General features: G+C 39.7%; 1 protein-coding gene across 1 annotated transcript in view; it reads left to right on the top strand.

The window, feature by feature from the left end:
• neb (nebulin) overlaps positions 1-18,957 on the top strand; it is a 361,674-nt gene that overhangs the window by 333,979 nt on the left and 8,738 nt on the right. The window contains exons 144-152 of the mRNA XM_068036260.1: positions 841-933; positions 4,907-4,999; positions 6,664-6,756; positions 7,908-8,000; positions 9,043-9,135; positions 12,302-12,394; positions 13,554-13,646; positions 15,083-15,190; positions 18,206-18,389. Of these exons, the coding sequence (XP_067892361.1) occupies positions 841-933; positions 4,907-4,999; positions 6,664-6,756; positions 7,908-8,000; positions 9,043-9,135; positions 12,302-12,394; positions 13,554-13,646; positions 15,083-15,190; positions 18,206-18,389 (943 nt within the window). The remainder of the gene's footprint in view (positions 1-840; positions 934-4,906; positions 5,000-6,663; positions 6,757-7,907; positions 8,001-9,042; positions 9,136-12,301; positions 12,395-13,553; positions 13,647-15,082; positions 15,191-18,205; positions 18,390-18,957) is intronic.

Below are 18,957 nucleotides of genomic sequence, written 5' to 3' on the forward strand. Positions count from 1 at the left end.
AACTTTTATTATCTCTAAATCAGAACTTTGTGTTTAAGATTTTTAAATCCAGATGAATTGTTGCGATCACCAAATCAGAATGTGATCAGAGAAACCTGCAGTTCCCCTTTTTGAGCTGCAGTGTTTAGTTTGAGGTGATACATTATTCCCTCCTTTGCTGAAGGGGTTGAATTGTACGACACATTGATTCATGCTCCCACAACCCGCCACCATTTCATCCAAGTGGCCCTCCTTCTGTAAGGCTGGATCATCAGTAGGCTATTCAACAATGGGGAACATCACTATAAAGTTTCATCCTGACTTTGCTGAAGCGGAAATTGGTGGATAAACATCAACATTAGAATCGGAGTTGAGATTTCCATCCCTATCCCAGGGACTCTGAGGCCGGTTATAGCTCTTCGCGTGTTGGCACGGCTACTAACTCAATACAGACTCGAAATTATGACACAGTCGTTCACTAGTTTATGTGAGTTACTGCTAGACTGGCTGTGCCTAGATTGGCCTCTCGGCCAATGGGGGAGAGTCCAATGTGTAGTGTGGTGCAGTTTTTGGCGTGGCATTGTATAAAGTCTCCGTGTTGGTGTAGCTCTAGAATTCCCTCCATAAACCTCTCCGTCTCTCTACCTCTCTCTTCTCCTTTTAAGAGACCCCATAAAACCTATTTCTTCTGTTCTCATATTGCATTATGTGCTTTGGTGTCAGATTTTGTTTGACAATGGCTCTTGTGAAGCGCCTTGGGACTTTTTACGATGTCAAAGGCACTATAAATGCTGTAAGTTGTTGCTTGTTTGTCATGTGCTTACAGTTTGTCCTTTCCTCCCTGATCTACACACTTTGTAGATCAAATATAAGGAAAGTGTTGGTCAAGGAACTGCAATCTCTGACCTGCCTGAGGTGCAGCGTGTAAAGGAGACACAGAAGAACATCAGCTCAGTAGTCGCCAATTTGATTCCCCTTTTTGTTAACCCATAACACACACCCCAACACCGCCCCCACCTTCTACCCAACATTTCCTACCAATAAACACAATTAATGTCATTTTTTTCTAGCCTTTTCTCTAATTTATTTAAACTTTTTCTAATTCTTGACACTTTTTTGTGGAATTTACTTCAGTTTTTTTGAATGAATTTTGACATTTATATATAATTGAAGGTGAAAAACTTAATGTGTACATTTTTGGTCAGGCTTGACAATACAGTGAAGTGAGAAAGTAAACAAAAAGCAGCGTAAGAAAACCATGATTGTAATATGATTACAGCATCCACAGCATAGATTACACAGCTTCCCATAAACAGCAAGTAAACAGGCATGAGCATATTGATGGAATTTGAATAGAACCTCAAAGTTACCATTTATCCCCATATCTTTATAACCTCAGAGCCAGAACTTCATTTTTGAGGCTTTTGAATCGGGATAACTTTTGAGATCAACCAATCAGAATTTCATCGGCGAAACCTACAGTTTGTCTTTTGGCCTGCATTGTGTAATTTGATGTACTATACGCTTTATTCCCCTCTTTCTGTCCTCCTTTGCTGAAGGGTCTGTATTATACTATGGTATGAATTCATGCACTGACATCCCTACACCATCCCACCCAAGTGGCCCTTCTTCTGTAAGCATCGATAATGAGTAGGTTATTCAACTGTAGGGTGCATCACTATAAATCTGAATCCTAACTTTGCAGAGGGAGAAATTGCTGGATAGACATCAACATTGGCATCCCTGGCAGGGTTTTTCCTCACAGCCTCAAGGATGCTGAGGCCAGCTCTTTATGTGTTGCCATAGCTACTACCTCAACACTTACTGGTTTGTGTGAGTTAGTGCTAGACTGGGTGGTGCCTTTCCCACTAAGCAAATGGGGGAGAATTCCATGCGTAGTGTGGTGCAGTCTGTGACTTGATATTGTTTGTATGAAGTCTGCGTGTTATTGGAGTCCTGGACTTCCTGTCCTAAACCTCTGCTTCTCTACTTCCCTTTTCAATGTTAAGCCACTCTTTAAAACCTAACTCTTCTGTCCTAATATTGCCTTGCGTGTTTTGGTGTCAAATTTTGTTTGATAATGGTTCTTGGCCCATTTTACAATATTAAAAGCACTATACAAATGCTGTTAGTTGTTGCTTGTTTGTCATGTGCTTACAGTTTGTCCTTTCCTCCCTGATCTACACACTTTGTAGATCAAATATAAGGAAAGTGTTGGTCAAGGAACTGCAATCTCTGACCTGCCTGAGGTGAAGCGTGTAAAGGAGACACAGAAGAACATCAGCTCGGTAGTTGCCTATTTGATTTCCCTTTTTGTTAACCCATAACACACACCCCAACACAGCCCCCACCTTCTACCCAACATTTCCTACCAATAAACACAATTAATGTCATTTTTTTCTAGCCTTTTCTCTAACTTATTTAAACTTTTTCTAATTCTTAAAACTTTTTTGTGGAATTTACTTCAGTTTTTTTGAATGAATTTTGACATTTATATATAATTGAGGGTGAAAAACTTAATGTGTACATTTTTTGGTCAGGCTTGACAATACAGTGAAGTGAGAAAGTAAACAAAAAGCAGCGTAAGAAAACCATGATTGTAATATGATTACAGCATCCACAGCATAGATTACACAGCTTCCCATAAACAGCAAGTAAACAGGCATGAGCATATTGATGGAATTTGAATAGAACCTCAAAGTTACCATTTATCCCCATATCTTTATAACCTCAGAGCCAGAACTTTGTTTTTGAGGCTTTTGAATCGGGGTAAATTTTGAGATCAACCAATCAGAATTTCATCGGCGAAACCTACAGTTTGTCTTTTGGCCTGCATTGTGTAATTTGATGTACTATACGCTTTATTCCCCTCTTTCTGTTCTCCTTTGCTGAAGGGTCTGTATTATACTATGGTATGAATTCATGTACTGACATCCCTACACCATCCCACCCAAGTGGCCCTTCTTCTGTAAGCATCGATAATGAGTAGGTTATTCAACTGTAGGGTGCATCACTATAAATCTGAATCCTAACTTTGCAGAGGCAGAAATTGCTGGATAGACATCAACATTGGCATCCCTGGCAGGGTTTTTCCTCCCAGCCTCAAGAACACTGAGGCCAGCTCTTTATGTGTTGCCATAGCTACTACCTCACCACAGACTGGGAATTAAACCAAGTCCACTTACTAGTTTGTGTGAGTTAGTGCTAGACTGGGTGCTGCCTTTATCACTAAGCGAATGGGGGAGAATTCCATGTGTAGTGTGGTGCAGTCTGTGACTTGATATTGTTTGTATGAAGTCTGCGTGTTATTGGAGTCCTGGACTTCCTGTCCTAAACCTCTCTGCTTCTCTACTTCCCTTTCAAACGTTAAGCCACTCCTTAAAACCTTACTCTTCTGTCCTAATATTGCCTTGCGTGTTTCGGTGTCAAATTTTGTTTGATAATGGCTCTTGGCCCATTTTACAATATTAAAAGCACTATACAAATGTTGTTAGTTGTTGTTGTTTGTTTGTCATGTGCTGACAGTTTGTCCTTTCCTCCCTGATCTACACACTTTGTAGATCAAATACAAGGAAAGTGTTGGTCAAGGAATTGCAATCTCTGACCTGCCTGAGGTGCAGCGTGTAAAGGAGACACAGAAGAACATCAGCTCGGTAGTTGCCATCCTTTTTTTAACCCATGATTTCCATTCCACCCCCCTCCCTCCCCCCTTACCTCACCCTTACTACCCAACATTTCCTACCAATAAATACAATTGTCATTTTTTTTCTATTTTTTTTTCAATTTATCTTAACTTTTTCTAATTCTTGAAATTTTGTTCTGCAATTTTCTCAAGATTTTTTTAACCATTTTTGAAATTTATATATTATTGGGGTGGAAAAAATAATGTTTAAGCACTTTTTTGTCAGACTTTTTTAATACAGTGCAGTGAGAAAGTAAACAAAAAGCAGCGTAAGAAAACCATGATTGTAACATGAATACAGCATCTAAAGCATAGATTACACAGCTTCCCATAAACAGCAGGCAAACAGACATGAACATATTGATGGAATTTGAATCAGTTAACATTTAGCCTCATACTTTTATTAGTTCCAAATCTGAGCTTAGTTTTCGAGACTTTTAAAGCCAGATTAACTGTTGAGCTCTCCAAATCAGAATTTCATTGGTGAAACCTAAGCTTCCCCTTTTAGCCTGCAGTGTGTAGTTTGATGTTATACATTCTTTATTCCCCTCTTCCTACCCTTGTTTGCTGAAGGGGCTGAAATCTACCGCAGTATAGATACATGTTGCAGCTGTCCATTACTATCTCACCCAAGTGGTCCTTATTCTGTAAGCTTAGATAATGAGTAGGCCATTCAACCATGGGGAGCATAACTATAAATTTGCAGAAGTAGAAATTGCTGGATAGTCATCAACATTGACACCCGCGGCTGAGTTTTCCATCCCAGCCTCAGGGATGCTGAGGGAAGTTGTAGCTCTTCAGCTGTTGCCATGGCTACTATCTCGACACAGACTGGGAATTAAACCAAGGCCGCTTACTGGTTTGTGTGAGTTAGTTCTAGACTGGCTGATGTCTTTACCCTTTAGGCCGATGGGGGCGAAACCAATGTATAGAGCGGTGCCGTGTGTAGTTTGACATCATTTGTATAATGTCTACTTGTTACTGTAGCTCTGGCATTCCCTTCCTATACATCTCCACCTCACCACCGCTCTTTCCTCCTTTAAGCCACTCCTTAAAACCTACCTCTTTTGTCCTAATGTTTCGTTATGTGGTTCGGTGTCAAATTTTGTTTGATTATAGCTTTTGTGAAGTGCCTTGGACCATTTTACTACGTTAAAGACGCTATACAAATGCTGGTAGTTGTTGTTGTTTATTTGTCATGTGCTTACTCTTTGTCCTTTCCTCCCTGATCCACACACTCTGTAGATCAAATACAAGGAAAGTGTAGGTCAAGGAACTGCAATCTCTGACCTGCCTGAGGTGCAGCGTGTAAAGCAGACACAGAAGAACATCAGTGCGGTAGTTGCCAATTTGATTCCCCTTTGTTAACCCAGTATTTCTCGCCCGTACTACCCAGTATTTTCTACCACTAAACACAATTAATGTCATTTTTTCTAGTCTTTTTTTCAAATTTATTTTAACCTTTTCTAATTTTTGAGACACTTTTGTGAAATTTACTTCAGTTTTTTTTAATGAATTTTGACATATGTTTTGAGGGCAAACATTATTGTGTAAACTTTTTTTGTCAAGCTTTACAATACAGTGCAGTGACAAAGTAAATAAAAAGCAACATAACAAAACCATGATTTTAAATGAATGCAGCGTAGATTACACCGCTTTGAACAATACAGTGGGTAAACAGGCTCGAGCATATTGATGGAATTTGAATCAGAACCTCAAAGTTAACATTCAGTCCCATACTTTTATTCTCTCTGAATCTGAACTTAGTTTTTACATTTTTTGAACCTAAATTAATTTTTGAGATCTACCAATCAGAATTTCATTAGAGAAAAGGAAATCAGTCCTTCACTTTTAGCATCTTCAGGATTTAAAAACATCCAAATTGAGCTGGATCTTTTTAGTAATGAAATCTGTTTGAAACTATTAGAATCAATTTAGTGTATTTTTTAATTTTTATTTTAATTTTTTATTCTACATTGAATTTAAGTGATATGGTCTGGTACATTCATCTTAAACAGAAAATGTTATATTTCTTTTTCTAGTATGTTGTAAACTATCAGTTCCTAATCTCCATTAGGTCTACAAATTATTAGAATGCAAAGTAATAAATAAAATATGCGATTAGTTCTAAGTGGTACCGCAGGAGAATGTTTTTGTTTTATTTTATTGCTTACATTGAAGGTACTTGTCATTTGAGACCATTTACTGAAAAGGTTTAATTGTGCTCAAACAAAATCACATACCTAACCTTCAGTTCCCCTTTTTTTTTGGCCTGCAGTGTCCAGTTTGATGCAATATATACTTTATTTCCCTCTTTCTACCCTCCTTTGCTGAAGGGGGTGACTGATACAGTGGTATCGATTCATGGTCCAGAAGCCCACCACCATCTTACCCAAGTGGTCCTTCTTCTGTAGGCTTAGATAATTGGTAGGCTATTCAACACTAAAGTTTAATCCTGACTTTGCAGAAGCTGAAATTGCTAGATCGACATCGGCATCACCGGCTCGGGTTTTCCATTTCGGCCTCGGGGACGCTGAGGCCGGTTGTAGCTCTTCACGTGTTGCCATGGGTACTCCATTAACACAGTCTTGGAATTAGAACTATGGCCACTTTCTGCATTCTGTGAGTTAGTACTAGACTGTCTGACGCCTTTACCCACTGGGCCAATGGTGAGAATTCCAATGTGTAGTGTGGTGCAGTCTCAGGCTTGGCATCGTTTGTATAAAGTTTACATGTTATTGTAGCTATGGAATTCCCTCCCTGAACCTCTCCACCTTTCTATCTTTCTTTCCTCCTTTAAGCCACTCCACAAAATGTACCTGTTCTGTCCTAATATTGCCTTACGTGTTTAGTTGTCAAATTTTGTTTGGTAATGGCTCCTGTGTAGTGCCTTGAGATATTTTATTCCGTTAAACCTATTATGGAAATGCCAGTTGTGTTTGCTTTTCGTTTGTCATGTGCTTACTGTTTGTCCTTTCCTCCCTGATCTACACACTTTGTAGATCATGTACAAGGAAAATGTTGGTCAAGGAACTGCAATCTCTGACTTGCCTGAGGTGCAGCGCGTAAAGGAGACACAGAAGAACATCAGCTCGGTAGTTGCCAATTTGATTTGCTGATATTTTTAAACCCCAAACCATCCCCACATCCCACCGCACCACCAACTTACTACCATCACTACTCTAACCTTTTTTCAAATTTATTTAAACATTTTCTAATTCTTGAAATTTTTTGTGGAATTTACTTAAGGTTATCATCAATTTTGACATTTATATATTATTGAGGGTGAAAAAAATTAACGTGCAAGCATTTTTTGTTGGGCTTTACAAGGCAGTGCAGTGAGAAAATAAACAAAAAGCAACATAAGAAAGCTGTGATTGTTATATAAATACAGCATCTATAGCATAGATTACACAAAAAAAAATGCAGATAAACATAGCAAGTAGCATATTGATGGACTCTGAGTCGGAACTTCAAAGTTAACATTCAGCCCCTTAGTTTTATTATCTTCAAATCAGAACTTAGTGTTTTAAGATTTTTGAATCTAGATTAATTGTTGAGTTCGCCAAATCAGAATGTGGTCAGAGAAATCTGCAGTTCCCCTTTTGGCCTGCAGTGTGCAGTTTGATGTAATACATAGTTTATTGCCTTTTTCTGCCTTCCTTTGCTGAAGGGGCTGACTGATATTCAGGTATAGATTCATGCAGCGGCAGCCACAACAACTCATCCAAGTGGCCTTTCTTCTGTAAGCATAGCTAATGATTAGACTGCTCATTTGTGGGGAGCATCATTATAAAGCTTAATCCTGACTTTGTAGAAGCAGAAATTGGTGGATAGGCACAGCATTGGCATCACCGGCTGAGTTTTCCCTCCCAACCCAAGGGATGCTGAGGCCAGTTGTAAGTCTTCATGCTTTGCTACTACCTCAATACAGACTGGGAACTAAACCAAAGCTTGATATCGTTTGTATAAAGTTTACGTGTTATTGTAGCTCTTGAATTCTTTCCCTAAACCTCTCCGCCTCTCTACCTCTTTCCTCCTTGAAACCTCTCCTTAAAACCTGTCTCTTCCCTAATGTTGCCTTACGTGTTTTGATGTCAAATGTTGTTTGATAATGGCTCATGTGAAGCACTTTGGGTGTTTTACGATGGCAAAGTCGCTATGTAAGTGCCAGTTGTTGTGCTTGTTTTTTGTTTGTTATGTGCTTACTGTTTGTCCTTTCCTCCCTGATCTACACACGTTGTAGATCAAATACAAGGAAAATGTTGGTCAAGGAACTGCAATCTCTGACCTGCCTGAGGTGCAGCGCGTAAAGGAGACACAGAAGAACATCAGCTCGGTAGTTGCCAATTTGATTTGCTGATATTTTTAAACCCCAAACCACCCCCACATCCCACCGCACCACCAACTTACTACCATCACTACTCTAGCCTTTTTTCAAATTTATTTAAACTTTTTCTAATTCTTGAATTTTTTGTTGGGCTTTACAAGGCAGTGCAGTGAGAAAATAAACAAAAAGCAACATAAGAAAGCTGTGATTGTTATATAAATACAGCATCTATAGCATAGATTACACAGCTTCCAACAAAACAGCAGCTAAACAGGTTTTAGCATATTGATGAAATTTGAATCGGAACCTCAAAGTTAACATGCTTTTATTATCTCCAATCAGAACTTTTAAGATTTTTGAATCCAGATTAAATTTTGAGATCTCCATATACTACAGTGTCAGTATTTGCTTCAGCAGTCCTCCAATATCTTACCCAAGTGTGTGAGCTTAGATATTCGCTATTGACCTGTTTACTATAAAGCTTCATCCTGACTTTGCATAAGCAGAAATTGCTGGATAGACATCAACATTGGGATCCCTGGCTGATTTATTCTTCCTTGTCACAGGGACACTGAGGCCAGTTGTAGCTGTTCACTTGTTGCCATGGCTACTGCTCAATGCAGCCTGGGAATTAAACCAAGCCTGTTTTCTGGTTTGTGTGAGTTAGTGCTAGACTGGCTGATTCCTTTACCCACTCAGCCAGTTGGGAAGATTCCAATGTGTAGTGTGGTGCAATGTGTGACTTGACATCATTTGTACAAAGTCTGTGTGTTATTGTAGCTCTGAAATTCCCTCCCTAAACCTCTGCCTCGCTACCTCTCTTTCCAACTTCAAGACACTCATTAAAATCTACCTGTTTGATCCAGCTTTTTGGTCACCTAACCTAACACCTCCTCATGTAGCTCAGTGTCAAATTTTGTTTGATAATTGCTCCTCTGAAGTGCCATGGGATGTTTTACTATGTTAATGTTCTATATAAATGCAAGTTTGTACTGTTGTTGGTCATGTGCTTACAGTTTGTCCTTTCCTCCCCGATCTACACACTTTGTAGATCAAATACAAGGACAGTGTTGGGCAAGGAACTGCAATCTCTGACCTGCCTGAGGTGCAGCGTGTAAAGGAGACACAGAAGAACATCAGCTCGGTAGCTGTTGGTTTGATTCCCGTGTTGACCCATGATCTCCCCACTTACTACCCAACTCTTCCTGGCACTAAAACATGATTCATACAATTTCTCCTTTTCACCTTTTCTTCTTCAATATCATTTTAACAGATTTTCCCTGACTGTTGCAATGTGTCCTTTTGAAATTAGTATTAACATTTTTCCCCCGATATTTGACTTTTTTTAACTTCTTGTGATTTTTCTTTTGTGGGACTAACTTAGGGCTGTGACACTCTAAGAATAATTTCAGAGAGTAGTAAGAATGCACTATTGAACGGGGTAGTTGGCAGTCCTATTGGTCTGTATAACAAAGTGTAATTGGTATGTTGTCAACAGCAATGCTGCTTTATTACACACTACACCTGCAATATATGTCAAACAACCTAAAGAATGGAGGCTTTAAAAAAAAACAAATCAGTCGGAGCATGTTTGGAATCTAAATCTGCACTTCAGATTCAGAGGTGCATGGAATCAGAGCTCTGATTTTCAAATATTTAAATTGATGTTTCGTTTCACATTCCGTCATACATTTTTGATTTGTAGTTTCAAATTTTCAGAGCAATCCACCATCTACTTGTTGTTCCTTTGTTTAAGAAGGGTGGTAAGGATAATCCAGGAAATTATAGGCCGGTGAGCCTTATGTCAGTGGTAGGGAAACTATTAGAGAGGATTCTTCGGGACAGGATTTACTCCCATTTGGAAACAAACAAACTTATTAGCGAGAGACAGTTTGGTTTTGTGACGGGGAGGTTGTGTCTTACTAATTTGATTGAGTTTTTTGAGGAAGTGACGAAGATGATTGATGAGGGAAGGGCAGTGGATGTTGTCTATATGGACTTTAGAAAAGCCTTTGACAAGGTCCCGCATGGCAGACTGGTGCAAAAGGTGAAGTCACACGGGATCAAAGGTGAGCTGGCAAGATGGATACAGAACTGGCTCAGTCACAGAAGACAGAGGGTAACAGTGGATGGGTGTTTTTCTGAATGGAGGGATGTGACTAGTGGTGTTCCGCAGGGATCAGTGCTGGGACCTTTGCTGTTTGTAGTATATATAAATGATTTGGAGGAAAATGTAGCTGGTCTGATTAGTAAGTTTGCGGACGACACAAAGGTTGGTGGAGTTGCGGATAATGATGAGGATTGTCAGAGGATACAGCAGGATATAGATCGGTTGGAGACTTGGGCGGAGAAATGGCAGATGGAGTTTAATCCGGACAAATGTGAGGTAATGCATTTTGGAAGGTCTAATGCAGGTGGGAGGTATACAGTAAATGGCAGAACCCTTAGGAGTATTGACAGGCAGAGAGATCTGGGCGTACAGGTCCACAGGTCACTGAAAGTGACAACGCAGGTGGATAAGGTAGTCAAGAAGACATACGGCATGCTTGCCTTCATCGGTCGGGGCATAGAGTATAAAAATTGGCAAGTCATGTTGCAGCTGTACAGAACCTTAGTTAGGCCACACTTAGAATATTGCATGCAATTCTGATCGCCACACTACCAGAAGGACGTGGAGGCTTTGGAGAGGGTACAGAGGAGGTTTACCAGGATGTTGCCTGGTCTGGAGGGCATTAGCTATGAGGAGAGGTTGGATAAACCTGTATTGTTTTCACTGGAACGACGGAGGTGGAGGGGCGACATGATAGAGGTTTACAAAGTTATGAGTGGCATGGACAGAGTGGGTAGTCAGAAGCTTTTTCCCAAGGTGGAAGAGTCAGTTACTAGGGGACATAGGTTTAAGGTGAGACGGGCAAAGTTTAGAGGGGATGTGCGAGGCAAGTTTTTTACACAGAGGGTGGTGAGTGCCTGGAACTTGCTGCCAGGGGAGGTGGTGGAAGCAGATACGATAGCGACGTTTAAGAGACATCTTGACAAATATATGAATAGGAAGGGAATAGAGGGATATGGGCCTCGGAAGTGCAGAAGATGTTAGTTTCGGCAGGCATCAAGATCGGCGCAGGCTTGGAGGGCCGAATGGCCTGTTCCTGTGCTGTACTGTTCTTTGTACTTGAAGAGAAAGACTGGTCATTACTGGCATCTTTTTATAGTGAACATTTGCTAAAACAAAAAATACGATTTTATGTAATTAGTGTTAGCATTTATTGCAATATATCTGGAGGGTGGGCAGAGAGGATATTCCACATGGGTTCTGCCAATATCCTGCTGTATCTCCGACAGAAAAATGGCAAAACTCGGTTCCACTCATTGCCCACCATTTCTGGGAGTTTCCTGGCTTTCTTTTAAGGGGCAGGGCTTCTGTTTGTCCCTTGCAAGGCAAGTAGGGACTGGAACCAGAGGAGGGGATCCAATAAAGCAAGAGTTCCTGCTCCTAAGCTTGGAGGGGGACCTGGTGTTGTAATGGCAGCTGGTACACAGAATGTAGGCATTATGGCATAAAAACAAGAAATGTTGGAAATACTCAGCAGGTCTGACAGCATCTGTGGGGAGAGAAGCAGAGTTAATGTTTCAGGTCAGTGACCCTTTTTCAGAACTGCATTCTGGCCTCCGGACCTTAGAAAAGTAAAATTATTACAGATTGGCTTCATTACTTATGACTATTGATAAGCAGAGGGATCTGGGCAGTCCTCCTCTTCCCCATGGCCAAATAATTGCTGGGATTTCCAGTAGCCATGGTGCAGGTGAGTGCGAGAGAAGTGCCTGAAGTGGGGCTTGCTGTATACTAATGGGGTGTGCTAATACTGAGCCAACAAACTACGCCAAGGTTAGTGCCGGAGGGCACTGTTGAGCACGATTGTGGCATTACTTTCGGGGATAGAAACGTGAGGAATTTCATCGTGACCATTTGCCTTCCTTTATAACTGACTTTTTTGCTAAACATGTAACTTTAAATGATGCTTTTTCTCTGACTAATTTTCCATTTTCTAACTAACAAACTTTCAATTTTAAATGTGTTTCATTTCATAAGGACATCACATTGAATTTCAGAAAGTTTGATTACATTTTCCTTGATGTTTTTGATTATTTACGACTACTTTGAGAACAGTTAAATGGTGTTTTCATAACATAGTCTCATCAGTTTAACTCGATCGGAACTGTGTAACTTGTTGCAGTTTGTGTTGGTCTATGTGTTACTGTTTGTCATGTGCTGACAGTTTGTCCTTTTCTCTTCTGATCTACACATTTTGTAGATCAAGTACAAGGAAAGTATTGGGAAAGGAACGGCAATCTCTGACCTGCCTGAGGTGAAGCGTGTAAAAGAGACACAGAAGAACATCAGCTCGGTAGCTGCTGGTTTTGATTCCCTGTGCTAACCCATGATTTTACCCTACTATCCAACCCTCCCACAGCACCAAGCACAAGTCATACAATTTCAGTTTTTTCCACTTGCTCCATCACCCTGTGTGTTCATATTTTCATTTTTCTAATTTTTGAAATGAGTAATTTTTGTGACGTTAACACCGGGGCTGTGCCAATTTGAAAGGATTCTGTAAGAAGACTGGCTTCAGGAATGTGGGTCACTTTCAAATTACATTTAAAAGTAAATTAATCTGAAAAGTTAAGCAAAGAACAAAGGTAGCACACAACATTGTTCCTTTGAAACCATTTGGATTTGGTCTTGTTTTGAAATCGGCCCTCCACTGGATTCAGTGTTCGAGTCAGTTCTCAATGTTGGGCATATCCAAGCCATATCGTCCGTTCCAGTTTGCTTCAGCTACTTTATATTGCACAGCATTAGACCTTTGGAGCTGCTTCATCAGCGCCCAAAAGTTCTGAAACTGCTGTGACTTTAACTGGCTTACAAATATCTGTGAAGTTTGAAATTGTCACACTTCACATCAATTTGGATTCCAAATGTTCTTGATCATGCACGTTAACACAAGCAGGTGAAAGCAATATAAAGGGAAGCAGTAATCAAATTTACTAACATCAAAATATGAATTAACCCCATATTTAACCTACCTACATTTAAGAAATTATAACTAACATTTGCATATTGTTGTTCTATTTGAAGTCTTGCCCTAAAGCCAATGTAAGTGTTGTAATTACCTCCAGAATAATCATGATCAAGATATTTCTGATTCAGACTTGTTAATTTACAAAAATTAGCATTAATTATTATACAATAATGGCTAAAAGTATTTGCATTTAAATTTCAAAAATATTTTTCTGAATGCATGCTTGACAGTAATTGTAATAAGGAACTGGCAATTCCATTTTCTGAAAACCAAATCTTGGCATAGCCCTGGCTTCCTTTCTCATCCACTACCTTTTCACTAAAGCCATTTCGGAAATTATTATTTTTTTTTTAGCATCTTAGATTTGTAACTTCCCAATCTTCACTTTTGGTCTCTTTGAGTTTTATTTCTGTTGAGTTATGAACACAATCTTGAAAGACTGATGAATTTATATCTTTTCATTTTGGGTGCTTTCCTTCTGCAGGTGCTATACAAAGAAAACCTGGGTAAAGGGACCGCAGTGGTGTACACACCAGAGATGCAGCGCGTTAAACGCAATCAAGAAAACATTAGCTCGGTATTTTCTGCGACTTTAAGAAAAATATCATATTCAATGTTTCGTGTTGCGCTCCAACGCTTTCCCCATTTCTTCTAACGCTTTCTTTTCCTCTCTCACTCTTAACACCATTTTGCCTATGGCTGTATAGCTATAATGGCTGGTACTCCAAAGATCCACTGGCATTAACTAAATTCCTATGCAAGAGCAATGCGGGGCTTAACCAGTGATTCTTAATTTCAGCCATTTTTAGTGAGGGAGGGAAAACACAGGAAGACATCTTTTACTGTTGTACTATTATTTGTTTGTCCGTTACTTAGATTTTTACAACTAAAGCAGGACCATTATAGCAAACTTGTAATAGATAATAACTATAAACGTAGAGAAAAGAGAGTAATACTCATGAAACGTTACAGTTATTTCATGACCCCATTCACAAGGTGTTTTTCTTCTCTCCACCAATATAACTGTTGGCCTGTACACCAGGAGATGTAAAATAGTAAGAACAGGAGGATATAAGAAAAGTGAAGGATGAGAAAAAGCCATTGTGTCTACTAGACCTTATCTCTCTTGTCTTCTAACTCTCTCAGTCCGTATCTAATTATATTTTAAAAGTCTCTACAGTACTGCCTGGCATATTGTTCCAGACATTGATCACCCTTTGTATGAAGTTCCTTCTAGTATCTGTTCATGCAAATGGCCCAGAACATTCCGTCCTCGTCCATCAACAGGTGCTGCCCGCTGTAACCCATTTCCATGCTCTTTTTAATATCTTTTGTGGTTTTCTAATTCCCTTTAAATGTATGTTCTCTGTTTCAATAGCATAGCCCTCCTTAGAACAGTTAAACAATACCAGTCCTTTTGTGGACTGTCATAATGATACAGTGGTCCATGTACCATGTGCAATGTCAATCTTATAGGCTGTGGCAGCACCAGACTGCGACAAGGTGCTGTCCATAAACGATGATGGGATAAATAGATGTTTTGTGACCAAGAATGGCATTGGCAGAGACCTGGGAGGAAGTGTCTGTTTCAGTTTTTAAAAAAATAATTTCCGCATAGGATAAGGGAATGAAATAAATTATAGTCCTTGTTTGTTTTTCTTTTGTTTAAAGTTTTAAATAAAGGGATCCATAACATGTAAAAATGGCAAGTAATAAATAGCGAAAAAGTTTAAGAATCACTTTACCACCACAAATTTGAATATACGAATCTTTGGACATCCACCATCTCTGTACCTACTGAGGAGGCACATAGTATCATGATGCAAAACAAAAACAAATTGTTGTTTTTTTCCCTCTTATAGCTAAAAGCAAAAGGTTGAAAATTAAACTAATTTGCTTCAGCCAGCTAACCCTTTCACCTCCACTGCATTGTACCAAGTTAAAGTAGATGTGGAGAAATTAGATGTCCTACACAAGGGAGTTCTGCTCAGTATTTTTACCTTGCTCTTACAGGTCCTATATTCTGACAGTTTCCGTAAACAAGTGCAAGGTCGGGCAGCTTATGTGCTGGACACACCAGAGATGAGACGTGTACGGGATTCTCAGCGCAACATATCTACGGTATTGGCTGCCACCATCATGTATTCCTTTCTAGTTGTTAATAATAGATGCCCCAAAGCTTTTACGTTATTATTCCAATTAAGCATTTGCATTAGTTGCAGCTCTTAGATGAAGCATATTGCCAGTAAATGTCATTAAGCATATGCAGTGTGTTCTGTAAATCACTGATAAAGTAGAACATAAATTTGTCTGAAGTGTATTCTCCCATTTTTCTCCTCTTTTCTACCTTCTATCTTCTGAAGGTGGTCAGAGGCCAACCTTTTAGGGCTGAACTTATCCTGTCCCAATTCTCTCTCACTTTCCAGTATGTGTCAGTACAAATGTGACCATAATGGTTGATCTTCCCCACTCCGCTCCAGCTGAGATTAACCATCTCAGTACATGCTAGGGAGCTTTGTGACCAGTACTGTTTTAGTTTTAGTTCTATTAGTAAACAACAGTGCAACTATTCTTTGAATGGATTAAACATTTGGCCATGATTAGAGATCCAACGGATTAGGGGAAATGAGGAATTGAAGGAAATTAGCATTAGTAAGGTGGTATTGGAGAAATTAATGGAGATGAAGGTTGATAAATCCCTAGGACCTAATATTCTTCATCCCAGAGTGTTGAAAGAGGTAGCTATGGAGGTAGTGGATGCACTGGTGATCATCTTCCAAAATTCTATAGATTCTGGAGCGGTTCCTGCAGATTGGAAGGTCGCAAATTACACCCCACTATTTAAGAAGGGAGGGAGAGAGAGAAAACAGGGAATTACAGACCTGTTAGCCTTACATCAGTTGTTGGGAAAATGCTAGAATCTTTTCTAAAGGATGTTATAAATGGACACTTGGATAATAATGATCTGATTGGGCATAGCCAACACAAATATATGAATGGGAAATCATGTTAGATGAACCTGTTGGAGTTTTTTGAGGATCTTACTAACAGAATTGATAAAGGCGAGTCAGTGGACATGGTATACTTGGATTTTCAGAAGGCTTTTGATAAAGTCCCCCACAGGAGGTTGGTTAGCAAAATTAAAGCACATGGGATAGAAGGTAATATAATGGCATGGATTAAGGATTGGTTAATAGGCAGAAAGCAGAGAGTAGGAATAAATGGGCCATTCTCACATTGGCAGGCTGGGACTAGTGGTGTACCACAGGGATCAGTGCTTGGGCCCCAGCTGTTCACAATATATGATTTGGATGTGGGGACCAAATGTAGTATTTCCAAGTTCACGGATGACATGAAACTAGCTGGGAATGTGTGTTGTGAGGAAGATGCAAAATGGCTTCAAGGGGATTTGGACAGATTTAGTGAGTGGGCAAGAATGTGGCAGACAGAATATAATGTGGAAAAATGTGAGGTTATCCACTTTGGTAGCAGGAATAAATGTGCAGAGTATTTCTTAAATGGTAAGAGATTAGAATGTGTAGATGTACAAAGGGACCTGGGTGTCCTTGTCAATAAGTCACTGAAAGCTAAATTGCAGGTGCAGCAAGCAATTAGGAAGGCTAATGGTATATTAGCCTTTATCGCAAGAGGATTTGAGTACAGGAGTAGTGAAGTCTTGCTTCAATTGTATAGAACCTTGGTTAGACTGCACTTGGAGTACTGTGTGCAGTTTTGGTCCCCTTAGAAAGGATATTATTGCCATAGAGGGAGTGCAACGAAAGTTCACCAGACTTGTTCTTGGGATGGCGGGACTGTCCTATGAAGAGAGATTGGGGGAACTGGGCCTGTATTCTCTAGAGTTTCGAAAAATGAGAGGTGATCTCTCGAAACCTACAAAATACTTAAAAGGATAGACAGGGTAGATGCAGGTAAGATGTTGGGGAGTCTAGAACCAGGGGACAAAATTTCAAAATAAGGGGGAAGCCACTTAGGCAGAGATGAGGGGAAATTTCTTTACTCTGAGGGTTGTGAATCTTTGGAATTCTCTACCCAGAGGGCTGTGGAAGCTCAGTCATTGAGTATGTTTTAAAGCAGACATTGACAGATTTCTAAATACAAATGACATAAGGGGATATGAGGATAGTGTGGGAAAAAGGCATTGAAGTGAATGATCTTCTTCTCTTTGGCCTCCTTGTCTCGAGAGACAATGGGTAAGCGCCTGGAGGTGGTCAGTGGATGATCAGCCATGATCATATTGAATGGCGGAGCAGGCTCGATGGGCTGAATGGCCTACTCCTGCGCCTATGTTCTTATGATTTCCAACCAAATGAAACATTATCTCTATTTGTATAATATATCACAGGATTTTCCATACATCTATAATTGACGAAACTATCACAAGTAAAATATATGTGAAATATTTTATATTGCCATTGCAGTTAGGAGCCTGCAAAAATTGTGCAAGAGGAAGTATAAATAATTTTCTGATAATCAAGGAACATATTCAATAGAACCTATTTGTGTAATGTAATGGATTCCATACAAATGATTAGAATAAAATGAAATGTGAAAATATAGTATGTAGTAAAAGGAACTGTAGGAGAAAATATGAACATATTTAGGGTTATGCTTTTCTTATTTTTTTGTAGTGGGGGTGTGTTTTGAAGCTCCCCTTTTCTTTATCCAGTTGGCCTGATGCCTGCACTAAGAAGAAGGGTGCATGGCTGGCTCATACTGCTGTAGGTGGCTGTCAGGAAGTTGCTTGTGAGTGCCCAGTGATGAGTGTCTCTTGTGATTTTCCTCACTCCACTTGACAGGGCTCAGATCAGGAACCATTCAGTGCAGTACTTGATCTTACAACTGTTCCTGCCCCACTGCCTTGAACTCGGCTGCAGTAACATTTAGTGTCACAATTGGTCTTAGTTAGTAGTATTCTTCTCCCTTCAGGTCAGAATTCTGTGGGGTCAAGCACTGCAGTACTTGAAAGCATATTCTAGACTGACCCTTCCTTTGCAATGTTGAGAGAGTGGTGTCATTTTTTTTTTTGGAATCGCTGGCTTTTTTGGCTGGTTCAGGTGATTGACATTTTTGAAGAAGAGCAGTTCTTTCTTTTGCTAAGTATTTTTCAATTTGAAGGTGAAATACCATGAAGACTTTGAGAAGACCAAGGGAAGCTTCACGCCTGTAGTTACAGATCCCATCACAGAGCGTGTAAAGAAGAACATGCAAGATTTCAGTGACATCAGCTACCGTGGAATCCAAAGACGGGTTGTGGAAATGCAAAGACGACGGGTAGAAAACGAAGGAGAGAGTCTCACAGGTCTGTGACTGGCGTGAACACTTTTTTTTTTAGCCCATTCTACTTCTATCATGAGCATGACTCGAAAGTCAAAACTGATTGTAAAATGTAGCTTGCATTCCCGTGAGCACAGAAGACTATAGTGTGCTCCAATCAAAATGTTTAAAATGTTAAAAAGATTTGATAGGACAGATGCAAAGAAACTATCTCCTCTGATGGGGAATCAAGAGCAAGGGTACATCATCTTAAAATTACAGCTAAGCCATTTAGGAGGCAATCAGGAAGGACCTTTTCCACACAAGGGTAGTAGAAATCTAGAATTCTCCTCCTCAAAAGGTTGTGTGGGTGCTGGAGCTTTCTAGATTGTGATCTATAGAGTTTTATTAGGTCAGAGTTATCAAGGGACATGGAGTGAAAGCAGGTAAATGGAGTTGAGACCATGACTTAATTGAATGGCAGAGCAGCCTAGACTGGCTGAATGGCCAACTGCATTCATAAACATTTTCTTTTTACGCAACCCCATAAATAATATATTAAAGTCTTGCATTTAGCAGACACTTGCTATACTACAAAGGTAGTAACGCTTAAT

Source organism: Heterodontus francisci, chromosome 7, assembly GCF_036365525.1.
Source record: "Heterodontus francisci isolate sHetFra1 chromosome 7, sHetFra1.hap1, whole genome shotgun sequence".
Lineage (NCBI taxonomy): Eukaryota > Metazoa > Chordata > Chondrichthyes > Heterodontiformes > Heterodontidae > Heterodontus > Heterodontus francisci.